The sequence below is a fragment of the Chaetodon trifascialis genome, chromosome 6 (assembly GCF_039877785.1).
Source record: "Chaetodon trifascialis isolate fChaTrf1 chromosome 6, fChaTrf1.hap1, whole genome shotgun sequence".
In the NCBI taxonomy this organism is placed as follows: Eukaryota; Metazoa; Chordata; class Actinopteri; order Chaetodontiformes; family Chaetodontidae; genus Chaetodon; species Chaetodon trifascialis.
Window position 1 is genome coordinate 16,941,492 of NC_092061.1, and position 17,401 is coordinate 16,958,892.

A 17,401-nucleotide genomic window follows, 5' to 3' on the forward strand; every position below is an offset into this window, starting at 1 on the left:
TGAATGAAGGAGTTCCTTAGAGGTCAAGAGGACTGGAGCAGAATTATTTAGAAATGTGTGTGGAGAGTAGTGGACGTGTAAACTGTATGAATAGTCAGATGCTACTCTAAAAAGTTTTGAATTCATCTTATAATCTCATAAAATTTCAGCAATACAGAGAAATGCATGCTGATGCATCACACGTAGAACACAAACAACCCATATACTTTTTTTTTTTGCCATATGCTGGAATCACTTTTAGCTGATGAGATGATTTTGTGCTGCTTTGAACAGGAACAGTCATGGGATGTGGCGTCACAAAGTCTGACCAGTTCCACAAACAGTCCGGGAAAGGTAACCAACCTGTTCAACCTTCTCAGATTTACAGAAATCATCACTCAGCCTGAACAGAAAGGCTTTAATCTCCCTTGTATTAATGTATCTGTGTGTCTCTCTCTGCTCTGCTGCATGCAGCCGTCACATGTAAGCAATGTCCTTGTTTGTTGTGTTGTTGGTGTTGTTTGGCCAAATGTTGATCATAAGCTCAAACCACACAAATCTTGTTCAGGGCTGGAGTACTGAAGTGAAAAAACTGGAGACAAAATGTGCCTGAAATGATCATTTTAAACATAATTTCCGAAAGTGGTCGACTCATGTTTCTGCAGTTGGTGATATTTTTATGAGCATGCAAGAGTTTCTGTGAAGGCGGAAATTTCAGGTTGTAGTGGATTGGTGATTCAGTAAGATTATTCTTAATAATCATTAACGGACTTGAATAAAGAAATACTGAAAAAAATACATTATTATACCCAGTGGTTACAGTAACCAGAGAGTAAGTATAAATAAGTTATTTCCTCTCAGGACTTCAGGCTGTTTCTCAGGCAATTCTGTCAATGAAGGTCTGTGACATTCATCTTAAAATATAAAGTCTTAAATTAACCTACAATAATACATCGTAATTCATATGTTGATTATATTTTGTATTATTAATCTGAATCTGCAAAGTAACTAGCAGCTAATGAATTAACATCGTGGATTAAAAGTGCAATATTTTCCTAGTGCTGGAGAAGTGTAAAGAAGCAGAAAAATGAAGTATTATATCAAGTAAAGTACCTAAAAATTGGGCTTAAATATAGTATTTGAGTTCATGTACTTAATGACTTTGCACCCCTGCATATGTCCTCTCTGCTGTGAGATATTTTCTGATCACCTGCCGTCTGTTTCAGCCATAAAAGCTGCGGTCCTGATTCAGCGATGGTACCGTCAGTACGTAGCGCGCACAGAGATGAGACGGAGGTACACCTGGCACATCTTCCAGTCCATCGAATACTCTGGAGAACAGGCTCAGATAAAGGTGAGACACTACCAGAGGTGCTCCTGTATGTTTGCTGGAGAGGAATGACCAAAATAACAGCTCATCTTTCACGTCTCCTCCCTGTGCAGCTGTATAATTTCCTCGGCTACCTCATGGACAATTTCACACCATCAAGCAACGAGCGTAAGGTTTCCATTTCGGCTGACAAACCACGCTGTCCTGCAAAACTGAATCCTTGAGTTTGAACTGCCATCTTGAACTTCCCTCCAGGAAATCTGATCTCGCACATCTTCCGAGAGAACGAGGTTTGTCGGGATGTGGAGTGGGAGAGGTACTTCTGCTACAAGAACATCGAGGTGCCGGAGATTTACTCGGGACCCCACCTCACCTTCCCTCTGACGGTGGAGCAGGCAGTCGGGCTGGTGGAGGCCTTCAGGAACAAGAAAGTAGGTGCACACACAATCTTCACCTCAGTGGTCTTAGTTTATAGGAAAATGAGGTGGAAATGATTTTAAAGACGCTCCTTTCTGTATTTCACTGCACCAGATATCCTTAGATTTCATACATTTTGAAGAAAGGCCAGTAGTTAATTGAAGAAATGGTGTTTTACTGTCACTTATGTACGTGTTTATGTCCTCTGTTCTTTGGCTGTCGCACACTGAGCTGTGATATTTGCCAAACAGACTGAAAAGGAGGAATTAACCTTGCAGCTAGAAATTCAAATGACTTCAGCGCTCGACATTTGCGTTGTGGATGATGGAGGCAAAAAACATTGATGCATAATTCACAGTATCACAGCGGTTATCAAACGCTGCAGTATGACCACCTGCTCATTGATTTGTGCCTGAAACCGTCTTACTAACCAGTCTTTCTCCCAGTAGCAGCTGCACTCGCGCTACGTCCTCCAGCTCCTGCTTGAGACGTGGAAACAGCTCCGGATGTTGCCAAATATCAACCGTGTCTCCACCTGCCAAAGCAAAGAAATCACCATTTGTGGTGAGATGAAAGAAATCTGTGATTTTTAGACAGAGACAGTGGAGAGGTGATTGGAAAAGAGCTCAGGGGATGAGGTCCTCAGCCAGAGACACATCCCAAAAGATTTTTGATGATACGTACATACAGCAATTCCTAAAAAATTAACAAGAGCTTCTCTTTTTTAATACATGTCCTCTTCACTGCAGGTGATTTGCACGGGCAACTGGAAGATCTGCTGCTGATTTTCTACAAGGTCTGAACCTCATGTTCTTGTTTTTTTTAGATCATGAGGTGTTGCTGTTGATTGCCCTAAAGTAAATCAGTAGTGCAGCTACTAATTGTTTTGATCATTAATTAATTTTAATTCATTCATTCATTCATTCATTCATTGTTCAATCTATAATGAGTCCAACAACTGAAATGATTCATAGTGATGTGAAACGGAGGAAAACAGCAAATTCTTTCATTTGAGAAATCAGGAAATATTTGACTTTTTTTCTTGCTTAAACAACTTGAAAAATGTTATTGATTATCAAAACTGTTGCTAATTAATAATGTTTTGATCGACTAAATGCTAAATCAACTATTTGCCTCCTTGATAAATGTTACTTTTGGGTTAAAACAGAGACGCGCTGCATTTTCTCTGCAGATGGATCAGTGAGTGAGACAGGATCTGTTTTCGCTCTCTGTGCTGTGGCTGATCATTTGTTTTTAGTGAGATTACAGAATGACCCTTTAACTCGGCTTCACTTTGCTGCTTTTCACTTTGCAGAATGGAATGCCGTGTTTGGATAAGCCCTATGTGTTTAACGGAGACTTTGTAGACCGGGGGAAAGACTCCATTGAGATCCTCATCATCCTGTTTTCATTCCTCCTCGTCTACCCGAGTGACGTCTACCTGAACAGAGGAAACCATGAGGACCATATAGTCAACCTGAGGTGACACAAAAGCACATGTTCTTGTTGTCCAGATTCATCGGGTATAATCAAAAACCTCAGTTTCTAACTGTTATCTTGTGTTTCTCTGGCTGATGTAGGTACGGCTTCACAAAAGAGGTGCTGACTAAATACAAGGTAGGTTTATATCACATTAACCTGAATCCCAACAGTCTTTGTCCTTTGTTTACTGCTTGGTATTAACTCCTCATCCCTGCTTTTCAAGCCTGCACTGCTGACATGTGTCCTAATCCCAACTATCCCTGGAGCAGCAAATTCAAATGGTTTCAGTCACCTGTGTGTACACATTCTCAGTAAAGCTTGATATAGACCAAAAACACTGGTCATTCCTCACAGCTAAGAGGATTTGAGGTCATTAAACCAGGTGCCTGCAGGACATCTGACTGTTGGCTTCTGATGAGTCAAGGAGCTGAAGGTGATCCAAAGACCCATGGAGAAAACCTCAGATGCCCCAAATTTACTCTCTTCTCTTACTGATTGTGCACTAGTTTAATTTGAAGAGGCAACAAACTCACAATCTGAAACAGCATCTTTATACTGGAGCCACAAACTGTAACAGCCTATCAGATAAAGACAACTACACCATCAAGAGTTGATTACAGACTCCCCTAAAATGAGACAAAAATGTGTCCCGGGATTCACACAATGCAATAAATAAAAAGGAAAGTTCAAATATCAGTTTCAGAAAAATGAATTTTCTGTCAAATAGTTTCTGTCAAATAGTTTCTGATGAAGGAGGAGGATGAAGAGTTTGTGCTTCTCCTCAGATGCACGGCAAACGGATCCTGAAGCTGCTGCAGAAGATTTTCAGCTGGTTGCCATTAGCAACGGTGATTGACCAGAAGGTGCTTGTGCTCCACGGAGGGATCTCCGACGCCACAGACCTCAGTGTCCTCGCCAGGCTGGACAGACACAATGTGAGGAGACAACGTGTGCAGCTGCGATAAACTCTCTCATCGATGCTCCATCAAACACACACAGTCATGAAATCTTTCTTTCTCAGTATGTTTCAGCGCTGAGACCTCCAAAGAAGAGACACCGCAGCTCAGCGGGGACATCCATCGACTCGGACTTGGACGAGGACGTCTGGTGCACCAACAGGATCTTCCAGCGTCGGACCTCCCTCACGTATCCCAAACCTCTCGGAGCTCGCAGCAGCTTCCAGAACCGCTCGCTGCAGGACTTCTCGGACCGGATCAAAGTGAATGTGATGGACGAGCTGGAGATCAACAGAAGGAAACAGTCCAACTTAGAGAACAACAGATCAGAAAAAGACATGACTCTGTCTGTGTCCACTGACTCTGCCAACAGCGAAACGACCAAGGACGAGTGGAAACAGGTGATGAGGAGCGCTGAATAGATTGGTCTCATTTTGTTTGTTTGCTGAAAAGACAACTGATCCCAAAGTCTCTTTGTTAAATTTTGTTTCATAACTAACCACGTTAGTGCTGCCAAAGTTAGGAGTCTGATTCTCTGTCTGATTCCAACCCCAGCACTGTAAATGAAAAGGCAGTAAAACAGCAAAAGTAAACACTGTTAAAGACTAATAAAACACAGTCGAACTCCAAGACAGATAAACAGACATACTCAGAAAATAATATAATGGTGAAAAGAGGCAAAACCAAGAGAAAGTATATAAATATATGTCATATTCAGCTTGTAAAGGCACAGACAAGACACACACACAAAGAAAATACATATAATTAAAATTTAAAATGACTCTTGTTATTCATGAGAGGAGGTGTCAGTGTTTTCAAATGATGGACACCTCACTGTGCAAGGATAGTCATTCATTATTATTTATTATTGTTGCTGTGTGAGACAGTTTGTTCTTAGTGTTCTTAGTGCATCTACGGTCACGCCCCCCTTTACCTTTAACTCCTCACCCCCCAAACCTCCTCACACACCCTCCAATCAGCAACAACTAACACTCTCCAAGCCCCCAGAAGCAAACTCCGCAGGATGGGTGACCGGGCACTTTCCTCCGTACCACCGAGGCTGTGGAACGCCCTCCCTGACCATCTGAGGGCCCCACAGTCTACAAGTGTTTTTAAGCAAAATCTTAAAACCTATCTTTTTAAAAAAGCTTTTTACTAATTTTTTTTTTTTTTTTAACCTACTACTTACTTCCTACCTTGATTTTAAACATGCTAAATTTTACTCTGTAGCACCTTGAGATTGCCTGGATATAAGGTGCATTACAAATAAAATGTATTATTATTATTATAGTTTGTATTTCTTGTGTCTTAAAGTGTCCCACATGGGATGTGCAACTGGTGATTTTGTCATGTGGAAAGTTTTGATCAAAGGTCGTGGCCTTCATGGCTCATCTCTGTTCTAGTGGACTAAATCAATCCTGAGTCACCGTCTAACAAACGCTCCATCAGTGAACATCTAAGAGGAGGTGCTGAGGGTTGTGGCCTGTGTGGACCTCAACATGCTGTAATCCAGCACGTCATTAATCCCTCTGCTGTCACTTCAATCTGCTTTTCAGACACCGCCTTAAACACAGGCTGGAGGAGTCAGTGCTCCTCAGGTCTTTGCGTGCATTAAACCGCTGTGAACAGAAGTAACAGCAAGTCCTAAAAAACACTCCATAAAATATAATAATATTTATAAAATATTATTTTACAAATATAAAAGGTTTTGCACTTTAAGATTGAAATTCAGAATTAGAGATTCTAGAAATATAGATTATGATGATGATAGATTGTTTTTCCAGCTGCTGTTTCCAAGTCCCCCTTTTCCAAATTCTACTGTCAGATGTTCAGTTCGATTCTTTCATGTTAAATCTCTCCCTTCTCTCTTCTCGTCTGCCCACAGATCCTGGACCTGCTGTGGAGCGACCCGATGACCCAGGACGGCTGCACACCCAACGAGGTGCGGGGCGGAGGCTGCTACTGGGGCCCCGATGTCACCGAGGACTTCCTGAACAGACACAACCTGCAGCTCATCATCCGCTCCCATGAGTGTAAGCAGGATGGATACGAGTTCTGCCACAATCGTAAGGTGAGCTGAGACTCTGACGGCCCACAGAGCCTCTGATAATTTCACAGTTCAGTGCCTCAATTCAGTCATTTTCACTAAAAACTTTGCTAAGACATTAATCCTTTCTCTCATTGCACTCAGGTCCTCACCCTGTTCTCTGCCTCCAATTACTACGATGTGGGAAGCAACAGGGGGGCCTACGTGAAGATAGGTCCAGACCTTGTGCCTTATTTGATTCAGTACCAGGCCAGCAGCATGACCAGAGAGCTCACCGTGAGACAAAGGTACAACAAAACTACGAGACAATACTCATCCCAGCAACGTGATTCATTCTGCAGTACAGGCGCTGCGATGAGGTCATTTATCAATCAGTTGATTAACACTCATTTCAATGTCCAAAAATTTGCAAATCCCTGCACTTCTGAGACTGCAACCAAAAAAAAAAAAAAAATTCAATCAAAAGTTCAACATTTTGGTAAATCTGCTCATTTTTACTGAGAGTTAGCTGAGAAGGTTGATACCACTCTCACATATGTTTGGTAAGTGCAAGGCAACAGCCAGCAGCCACTTATCTTATCTTAAGACTGCCAGCCTGGCAGTGTACAAAGGTAACAAATTCACCAACCAGCGCCTTCAAATCTCATTAATGAGCACATTTATCTTGTTTACCTGTCTTGTTTACCTTTAGACAGAGCCAGTCTTTGCGCTAAGCTAAGCTAACCGTTCTTCTTGTGCAACTCTTAGCAAGACTGCAAATATGACCCAAAATGTCAAACTGTTGCTTTAAAAGATTAATGGATTTTCAAAAATATTGTCAAATGAACCTCCTGTCAGTTGACTAATCATTTCAGCACCACCCTCAGCAAATATGTGTACACAACATATCTACTCCTTCATTGGCGTGTCTGCATTAGACAGCAAAGTTCAGCTTTGCCTCTTTAGATCGAACTGTTGTGTAAAACAACACTGTTCATGACACTGTTCTGCCTTTAATTCTGTTCATCATCCGTCATTATGTTGTTATCTTGTCTGCAGCGTCGGGCGAACTGAGCGCTCAGCCCTCAAAGTCCTGCGGGAGCAGCTGTTTGCGCACAAATCTGACCTCATCTGTGCCTTCAAAAAGGTCGACAATGAGAACACAGGTGTGTAGTGTGAGTTTCATGAACCAGTGCAGCCCTCGACGGATCAGGTGTTGCTTCATTTTTCTGACAGATCTCATGTGTACTTCCCCTTGTGGTTCTCAGTGGACAATGTTGGGTTAGGGAGAAATGTGAGCTCACACTTTTGTATTTTGTGTGAAATGTTTTAATCCCCATTCAGAAAAAGAACATGTGGGCTGATCAAAAGTCTCACAGTCTTCACGGAAACTTCTGCTGAACCTGTTGCTGTTCAGTGAGATACTTTAATTCAGCCAACACCCTTGTTTCTCAAGCACATAATAAGCACATAAGGAAGTATGTTATTCATTATTTCATTCAGCTCCTCCCTTTCTTTTCTTGTACTACCACCTTGCAAATCACCTTCAAATAAAGCTCTTTACATGAAGATACATGTATATATTAATATACCAATACTAATTGGCTGGGTTCTTCTTTGGACTCTTTTGGGTCAGTTAATAATTTGTTACAATATGAACCAGGCAGTGGGTAAAATGTCCACCTCGTCAGGTCTCGTTTCTATGAGCGACTGGGCATCTGCGGTGGAGAGTGTGATGCACCTCGGTTTGCCCTGGAGGATGCTGCGCTACCAGCTGGTCACCTCCAAGCTGGTTACCGCCAATCACGGCATGATTGACTACCACGAATGGTTCGATGAGCTCGCCATCACCGGACCCAACACGGATGTAAGGACACAGCACTGAGTCATTGAGACAGAGATTGATGTGGTCACAGAAATACTGTCTGATTATCACATTTTGCATCAATTTAAGGATATTGTATGAACTTTGCTGACACACTCTAACTTCTACTGTGACGTATATTTAAATGCCGTTAAATAATATTCTTTTCATCATTTCTCCTGTTGCAGCACATTGACCAGAGTCTGCTTGAGACTTTGTATCGCCACCGCTCCACCTTGGAGACCATCTTCAGAATCGTAGACACAGACAACTCAGGTAAAACGCATTATTCATCACTGAAACAAGCTGCTGAAAACACCAATAGCTTCTTCCTCCTTTTAACAGACTCAATATTTTGTTGTTCTCTTGCCTCTTAAAGGGAAAATCCTGATTCAGTTCAGGTTGTTGTTGTGTATTTTTCTCACGATAAGTTTAGCTTAGTTTTTTTGCACTTGTAAAACAGCATCAAACAGATAACAGAAGTGAAAAACATGACAGAAAAGACCAGGCAGTTATTCACAACTGGCCAAAGAAAATACAGATAAATGATACGCAAAATAAAGGAAAACATGAGACACAAAATAAACAGGGCCATAAAGCAGTAATAAGATAAAAATGATTAGACAAAAATACAGAAAAGGGTAGAAAGATGAATTAGATTTAAGGACCACTACTGATGATTTTTTTTCTTTATTGATTAATTGTTTGGTCGGTAAGATTTCGGAAAACAATGAAAAAATGTTTATCATGTTTCCCTGAGTGTAAGGGGATATCTTCAGATGTCTTGTTTTGTCCGACCAACAGTCCAAACCCCCCAGAAATCTAATATTCAATCATATAAAACAGAGAAACAGCAAATCCTCACACTGAAGAGGCTGCAGCCACAGGATGTTTCAATAGTTGCGGATTAATTTTCTCTCCAAAGAAAGAGGCTATGCTATCAAGTTGCATTATGGGAAGTGTACAATCCAGTTTTTTTGGACCTTGACTGATACAAAGGACTAAATGTCAGGATATTTCGTCCTCTGCTGCTTCAGTTTTGATCTTTGTTGCTTGTGAGTCCCCCCATTCCTCTAGCCAATCATGGTGAATTTCAGCGAACTGGACTAACTCTCAGTGGAGGTGTAAAGTGTGTCAGAGCTCTGTAAAGTGTTTGTTGTGTCAGGATAAAAAAGTCTGCTGAGTTCAGCCTCCATTAATCCACCTGTAGCGTGCAGAGGGAGCAACAGCATGTTACTACCTCTTGAATCCATCCCAGTTAAGACGAAGATTAACCCACTGATCTACTGGTCTCCCCTGCCTCTTATCACACACACTTCTCCCTCTATCAGTATCATCCTGCTTCTTTTCCCATCCTGCCCTTTTACTACATCACTAATCTTTTCTTTTCTACCCTTTTCTACCCTCCAGGCTTCATCACCATCGAGGACTTCCGGCAGACCTGGAAGCTGCTGAGTGTCTACCTAAAGATGGAGATCACGGACGAGGCTATCTTTGATTTGGCCGTCACCATCGACAGCAACCAGGATGGCAGCATCGACATCGACGAGTTCATGGAGGCCTTCCGCCTCACAGACAAGAAGAGCCGACTGGAGCGAGGACGCAGCATGTTCATGGGCACCGCCAACGACCTCACCAAGCTCGAGGGAGACCCCAACATCTGAGCTCAGAGAGCAGTGACTGGAAACAGAGAGCGACCCTGGCTCAGACTCCATGGCGGGCAGACAGGCAGCGGAGGGGAGGGCGGGGAGATGCAGCCAACGCAAGCTGCTTTAATGACGCACGTTAAGACGTAGGATGGTGCTGAGCAACAGCCGTGTGGATCACAGGGGATTAGCAAGAGGTTAGAGTTCATGGTATCTGACAGCCAATGTTCATTTCTCATTTTGAAGCTGTTTTATCCTCTGAGGAGGTGTGTGGGTGAAACACAGCTCCATGAACAAGAATTTCGTCTCTTTTGTTATGTTAGAATAAGTAAAAACTGCAAAATCCACGAACACATAATAAAAAAGGCATCATGTTTAGGCTGCATGATTATTAATAATAATATTAGATGTTCTGATCACAGTTGTCCTGAAGAATGTTTTATATCCACATCTGTCCTTATTTTATCTGTCTTTCATGTAAAAGACTTTAAAGACCTGCACACTGACTCCAGATGATTTTAAATGGACAGCATTTTGATATCCAAAAGCAGAAACCTCAAAATGTTGCACATAACAAGAAGCATTTGAAGCACATTCCCGACAGTTATTTTCTCAATCAGTTTATCCAAAGCAGTCTTCTAGTTCCCAAAACCCTAAAATAATCAAGTTCCCACAATGTTAAGATGAGAAAAGAAGAGCAAATATTCACCTTTAAGAACCTTTAACAAGAGAATGGTTGAATTTTTTACTAAAATAAAAAGAAAAAAAAAGACAAACATTTAAACAGTTATCAAAGTAGCAGGACATTAGATTTCTGTTGTCTGGCCAATCAATTAATCATCTAAACTTTGCAGGTCTCATCCATAAAATGTTGAAAACTGTGAAATATGCCCATCATGGTTTCACAGGGACCTGTTCAAATGACAATTTCAGGTTACAATGATATAAAACAGAAAATCAGTGAATGTACGATTTTTTTTCTTGATAAAATAACTGATTATCAGAATTGTTGCTGGTAGTTTTTCTGTCGATCAATGAATTATATTTTACATAGCAGTTTAACCTGCTAAGATCTCCCGAATGCCACCCCTCCTGGATTCCTAACCTCCTCTGTTTTTTTGCCTCTGCTAATATAATACAGCTCCTTTGTTCAGCTACATATTAAAGCTCTCTGTGAGTCTGTGTGCAGGCGGTCATCTGTTCATCGATGCTGTTTTCCCGTAGCCTTTCATCCACATGATGTGAAAATAATTACACTCCTCCTAAAGACGTTATAGATACCAGAAACTAAACCAATAAAAAGATATGATAAAACTATGAATAATTGTGCAGCTCGACATCACTTGCACTAAGTATTTGCAACTAAATGTTGCTGGTGCCTTAGCAGTAGAAGTGTTTTAACTTCTAGAGATGAAGTCTAGTTTGCACTGATGACGTTTGTTACTGCCAACGATGTACTGGAGTTCTTCCTTGTCTCAGGTGGAACCCTCACCTCATCCAGAACGGAGAACTCATGTTTTTCATTCGTTTGACTTTTAGGATGCGCGTCTACCTCCAAATTGTTGCTTTTGAAGCCCAGAACGTTTGCTGAATTTTAAAGGGATAGTTTTATATTTTTATTCACTTTCACTCATGTGAGTCTGTACAGTATGAAGTAGGAGCCAGGAGATGGTTAGCTTAGCTTAGCTCAGTTTCCTCTTGTTGTCAGTCTCTCTGCTAAGCTAAGCTAAGTTAAGCTAACCGTCTCCTGGCCGTAGCATCATATTCACCTTACAGACATAAAAGTGATGTCAATCATTTTATGGAACTATCAGCAAGAAGATGAAAAATAACCAAAATGTTGAAGTATTCCTTTAAGACACGGAGAAAATGTGGTGTTTTACTTTTTTTTTAGTTAAATCTCCTCAGTGTTCATTGTTAACTAAAGCTCCCACATTGTTTCATACTGTTTAAGTCAACCAAAAGAGACATGAAGAAATCAGTGTGCACACGTGTTAAATTCTGCTGTATGTAAAATGTCAGTGTTGCTGTATGATTTTCTAGCATGGTGACTATGTAAAACATTTACTCTAAATACACCTCACAGTGAAATTTATAGAATGCATTTGTGTCTGTGCTTGGAGCAAGTGATGTTCATGAATTCAGTAACAGATCAGTGACTGAACCGGGAAAAATTATTATATATATATATATATATATATATATATATATATATATACATCATTTGCAAGAAGTACCAGAATATTTATCATCACACCTTAATAATTATCCAACATTTCCTATTAATTTCTCCTCAATGGAAAGTAAATAATGAAAAAAGGTATTTATTCCTTAAATAATGTCACACAATAATACAAGGCTGCAACTAACAATTATTTTCATTATCGATTAATCCATTTGGGTTAGTTTCTCAACTTGTCTAATAATCTAATATTTATTATAAATTTCTAGAGCCCAGTGACCGAATTGCTGTGTTGTTTTATCTCACCAATAGCTCAAAACCTAACACTATTCATCATTCAAGACCAGGAAAAGCATGAAATCCTGTCTTAGAGGCTCGAACGAATGAAGTCTTGACATGTGTTTCTGATAAACAGTTGAAATGATTAAACATTTTTCAAACCATTGCAGATTAATTTTTTGACGATCAACAAATCGATTAATTGTCCCATATTTTTTCTTATATTAAGTAACAGCTGAGCAACATTTGAATCAATTTCCCTCAGAATTAAGTTCGCATACTGAAATGCACAAAAAACTTTAACATATCTAATTTAATTTAAATCATCTGAACATGAACAACCTCTGCAAATTTTCAGGTAATTTCAAGCATCTCATCCCATGTCAAATTATAATCAATAGTTTATGATTGTTCCTGGTCAGTCAGTTTTCAGGAGTACCAGCAGAGGGCACAAAAGACCATTTAATACAACTTTGGAGTACTGAGCATATGTACGACAGCAGGTTTTCTGTTAACCAGGAGCCCAGACTCAGAACTGGTGACTGGCTAAAAGAATAAGCACACTGTCATTTTTAAAGTCAATCGATAAGCATGTTAGTAGTTGACGATGCATACAAAACAGCAAACGAACAGAGGCTAACTGGGATTTCTCAAAGCGCTGCACCCTGGATTTGAGCCGTAGTCATGCATAATGGAAATTCTTGTGGTTTTAACATTATGTCCTTGTAAGTGTCTGTGTTGTAAGAGCAGTTTTCCTTGCAATGGTAATCTTTCAGGTGGGAGGATCTTAGAACGTGCCTGGAGCTGTCTGCACGTGCAGTGAGGCTGCGTTAAAAAAGCATTGCCCAGACCAAAGTTTACACCCCGTCATCATTTAGCTGGAGACAGATTGACACACCGGTCAGCTCTTGATTTGTGGAATTAAATGCAGTGTTGGAGGAAGGTTTCAGATACACTACATTAATAAAAGTGCCACACTGAAGATATACTGGGTTAAAGTCCTACATTGAAAATGCACATTCTTGTTTTACCGATTAAGCAAACACATGTAAATTATTGAGCTATAGAGGTTTTGTTAGGAAGATTTTGTTGTCTTTGTAAGAGCCAGGCTTGTTTTTTACCCGTGTTTCCACTGTTGTCTGGCTGTACCATCATATTTAACCGACCAGTAAGAGAGTGGCAACGATCTCCTCATCTCAGCAAGAAAGCAAATAAGTATATCTTTAATCTCATCAACACTCAGAGCATGTGAAAACAAACAGGGTGTGCTTCCCCAGAGATGGAGGCTGACGTGCTGCCGCCCGCCCTCTGTTGCTTTTCACATCCAGCCACCACCACCACCCCCAACATAGGAACTCACACACTGGTGACAAGTGGGACAAAAGACGAAGGCAGTTAAACCTATTTTTCCAGTGCACTAGATGAGAGGGCATACATTGTTCTCTGTCAGCAGGTGGTCTTAGCGTTGTAAAGCTGCTGGAGCTCTGCCCTAATGAAGACATCAGAATGAAAGATTCTCAGTCAACTGGAGCGTCTCAAAGCACTCACGGCGATGTATTAGTCATCGACTGAAGGCCTAACTTTCGAGGAACATTAAAGAAATTCATGAGTCTTAAAGGGAAAAATTAATTGGACCCTGAAAGATATTGTGAATTTGTAGAGCAGCTTGAGTGTGTTGATGTGCGTTTTTGTCACCTGACCCTGCTAGTTTGACTTTGATAAGAGATTTTCCCCATTTCCCAGAAAGCTTTTTGTCCATCGACAGAGAAATAATCTGCTGTAAATGTTATTTTTCAAGATGAAATGGTGAAAAATTCCAAATATTCTCTGGTTTCTGCTTCTCAGACAAGAGGATGTGCTACTTTTCTTTGCCATACATCACTGTTAATTGTAATTGTGAATTGTAAAAAAGAAAAAAAGAAAGAAAAAGAAAACCTCTGCAAAATAATCCATTATAAAAAGTAATCCTTAGTTAAAGCCCTTGCCATATGAAACAGCAGTTCCCATCTTGGGGGTCAGCACATTAGTATTAATGGAGGCTAACCTCTAAATACACTGTAGTATAGTTAATTTCTTATATTTTTAAGCCTTGAATTGTTCTATAACAATATTTTGACTGATTATCCATGAAGATATGAACATTAGGTGCCTGTGTGATTTTCTTTGTAATATGGGTTTCTGGCAGCCTGATCCTTTGATAATTTGACAAAATGATGAGTCAGACTTCATCCTAAAATTAGATAAAAATAGCATACCATGCATGTGGAGGTAAGACACTTTAAAATGTACTAAACTAAGCAAAAAATATGAAACAAAATGGACCTGGACTCCAGAGTGCACAAACGAAGCAATCAGCAGAGAAGAGTCACAGTGTCAGCAGACAACAGCGTCGACTCCACTAAAGGTCAATCAGGTCCGAAAAATGTGAATGATATGCAGTTAATGGAAAGTCACGGAGAAAGTGCATGCTGACGTCTGTGGACCCTGAAACAATGATCTCAAGTTCTCGGAAGAATCCAGGCGGGGAGATCGTAACTGCCCTCGAGGCCACAAGTTTGAATACTGAACACAAGGCTGCTGCTTTGTACACATTTGAAGCCCTTGGGGATTTGTTGATTAATCTCTATTATAGGATGGGATGAAGGACAGAAAAACATGTGACCCCCATCTGCCCCCGAAAATCCTTGCCTGGACTTGTTGCCATTAGGCTGTAGGTTTTACAGTGACAGCAGTGATGAGTTAGTGGTGACTCAGCTGTTTTTACTGTACATATCTCAAATTTATTGAATGTTTATGCAAAAAGTTAGTCTCTGAAAAAGTCCTTGTGCTTTAATCTTTGTCTTTTTGTCCAGTTAGTCATAGGAAAAAGAAATCTACTCTATCAAACAACTTTGGACCAGCAGTTAGGCCTCTTACTGAATGCTTGATCATAGTTACAAAGCAACTTCTTAACCCAAACCATTACTAAGTATGAACTAAATGTATTTAAGGTGTTAACAGTAAAAAGTAAAAGTAAAAAGTGACTGTTGTATTGTTTTGTATGACATTATCAGATTGTTTCTGCTGCGTCAGTGTGTAAGTAGGATTTACTGTTGTAGCTGGTTGAGGTGGAGATCTTTTTAATCTTGGTGACCTGCTAACAGCCCATACAGGTTTGTATGAACATGTGTTTGCCTGTTTTGACTCGGTTTGACTCGGCATGTCAGCTCAGCACATTTCCATTACAACAGGCCTGCTCACTTGAAGGTGCGTCTTTAACTGATGACATCTGAATAGCACTGCTTGCTATTGCACTGTGCAGTGGCTGATGGTAGCAAGCTGCTTATCATCATGGATTTTCAGGCTGTTTCATTTGGCATCAAATGCTTGCTGCTTCAAAAACGTAATGATTGCAACAGAAATCTGCTGCACTGAGCAATAACAGTAGAGGCTATTCAGACACTGCTGAATCATCCCTGAATGATGACGAAGTCCATCTCATGTCACTGCAAACTGGCTTGGAAGTGGCTGGCGTGCTTTGACCAGACTCTGGAGATGATCCATCTTTGGTGCCGCTCAGTGTGTTTAAACGTAATGGAAACTGAAATCAGTGCAGCATGAGCATCAAAAGTGCAGATGAGAAACCCTCAAAGACATTTGAAATGTAACCAGGTCACAAGAGGTCACGAGCCAAAAAGGTTGGAAATCACTGGTTTAATGTTTAAAGATGATGATTTTTATCTGAAAAGTAACATAGTATGAAATGTAGTGGTGATTACTACATTTGACATTTACAGATAAATGCAGTGGAGTAAAAAGTGCATTTGTCTCTAATTTTAATGGAAAATCAGCACAAACTCGCAAATGATTTAAATGTTTAAGTAAAGTACCTCAAAGTACTTCATTACTTTCTGACTCTGGTATTCCTCCAGTTGTTCACAGAAAGAAAATAACTTACTTAAGCAACTTTGGCCCTCGACTGAACGCTTAGTCATGAAGGAGTTTCTTCTCCAAAAACATGTCAAGCGGAAAATATGAGTCACAGTATTTTGTTTCACATATATGGAAGTGAGGAAACTCCAGAACGAGTTTTAGCAACAACTGAAGAACTATTTGTGACATTCAACCACTACTGATATACAAAGTGCTGAAATTTCAAGTAGTGAGAGGAAATGTGCTCATATGCTTTCTTTCAGGAGGATCAAGGAGGATCTTTCAGGAGATCAATACCACTGTTATGCTTGTCAGGCAATGCAACCACCAGAGCAGCCGATTAGCTTAGCTTAGCACAAAGACTGGAAACAGGGGGATACAGCTAGCTGTCCAGCTACCCCTCTGTGTGTGTGTGAGAGAGAGAGAGACTGGGGGTCTGAACACTCCAACAAAAGACAGTAGAAGACCGTGTGAACTTTGCACTTGACTGCAACTTTTATTTTTTTGCAAATACACTAGAAATGTTTACAAAAGCACTGTAGAAACATCTGTGCAGTGTAAATTATCAAAACTAAAAATGGATATTACTTTGAATTCATTTTGCACCTATCATGACAAGCAGGATTGTCATTTTCAGCAGCAAAACAAATGAGTATATCTCAAGAGGAAACATCTGTTAGTGACTTCAGCGAATTATGGAGAAAAGAAACAATGAAAGGATGGTATGGCACTAGTGCTCATCCCTGAAGGAGGGCTTCATTCATCTAGATAGGTTACACGGCATCCATGCTTTACTTTACTCAGTCATCAAGATAATCAGCCTTCCAGTAAAAATCACTCCAGTTCGACAGAAATTGGCTGCACAAACACAAATGTACTCATACAAGTTCTCATACTCGTCCAACACAAACAACCTCAAACCATTCACAAACACTCTTTACAGACATTTTACAGGTTTCTGGCAGCTCCCAGTGTGGCATACTGGTCCATCTTCTCCACTCCCGTGAATTTTCAGTGTGGAAAAACAATGAAATGATCAAAAATGAAATGTGTTCAATATTACAAGAAAAAAAGACTAAATCAGTACAGAAAAAAGAAATATTTCTACAAAAGTAAAACTAACAAAAAAAAGAACATAAATATTGTGTGGCCCCTTAAATCATCCACAATTTATTTAATACCATTCAGTATTGCTTTGTCTTACATAATACTGAGATCTGCTCACAAAGAGCATTGATTACCTTAGCTTGCTCTTGCACCGGGTGACAAAAAAGCAATACTCATCAAACTACCAGCTTTTTCTTTCTTTTTCTTTTTTTTTTTTTTTT

At 40.2% G+C, this 17,401-nt stretch overlaps 1 protein-coding gene across 1 annotated transcript; it reads left to right on the forward strand.

Moving 5' to 3' along the window:
- Window positions 1-1,208: 1,208 nt before the first annotated feature.
- Window positions 1,209-10,450, forward strand: ppef2a (protein phosphatase with EF-hand domain 2a). The gene is made up of 15 exons (XM_070965077.1): window positions 1,209-1,333; window positions 1,423-1,477; window positions 1,565-1,740; window positions 2,176-2,290; window positions 2,476-2,522; window positions 3,042-3,208; window positions 3,307-3,343; window positions 3,994-4,143; window positions 4,230-4,565; window positions 6,050-6,235; window positions 6,356-6,498; window positions 7,250-7,356; window positions 7,882-8,057; window positions 8,243-8,330; window positions 9,465-10,450. The coding sequence occupies exons 1-15, from the start codon at window positions 1,265-1,267 to the stop codon at window positions 9,716-9,718; spliced, it is 2,106 nt and encodes a 701-aa protein (XP_070821178.1). The 5' UTR covers window positions 1,209-1,264; the 3' UTR covers window positions 9,719-10,450.
- The last annotated feature ends 6,951 nt before the right edge of the window (window positions 10,451-17,401 follow it).

What these genes read in the sequence shown, in the direction of transcription:
- ppef2a (XM_070965077.1), top strand. Translation starts at nt 1,265, where the DNA reads ATGAGACGGAGGTACACCTGGCACATCTTCCAGTCCATCGAATACTCT. An exon ending in GAGAACAGGCTCAGATAAAG is followed by an intron (nt 1,334 to 1,422) that starts GTGAGACACTAC and finishes CTCCCTGTGCAG; the next exon opens with CTGTATAATTTCCTCGGCTA. An exon ending in CGTAGACACAGACAACTCAG is followed by an intron (nt 8,331 to 9,464) that starts GTAAAACGCATT and finishes TCTACCCTCCAG; the next exon opens with GCTTCATCACCATCGAGGAC.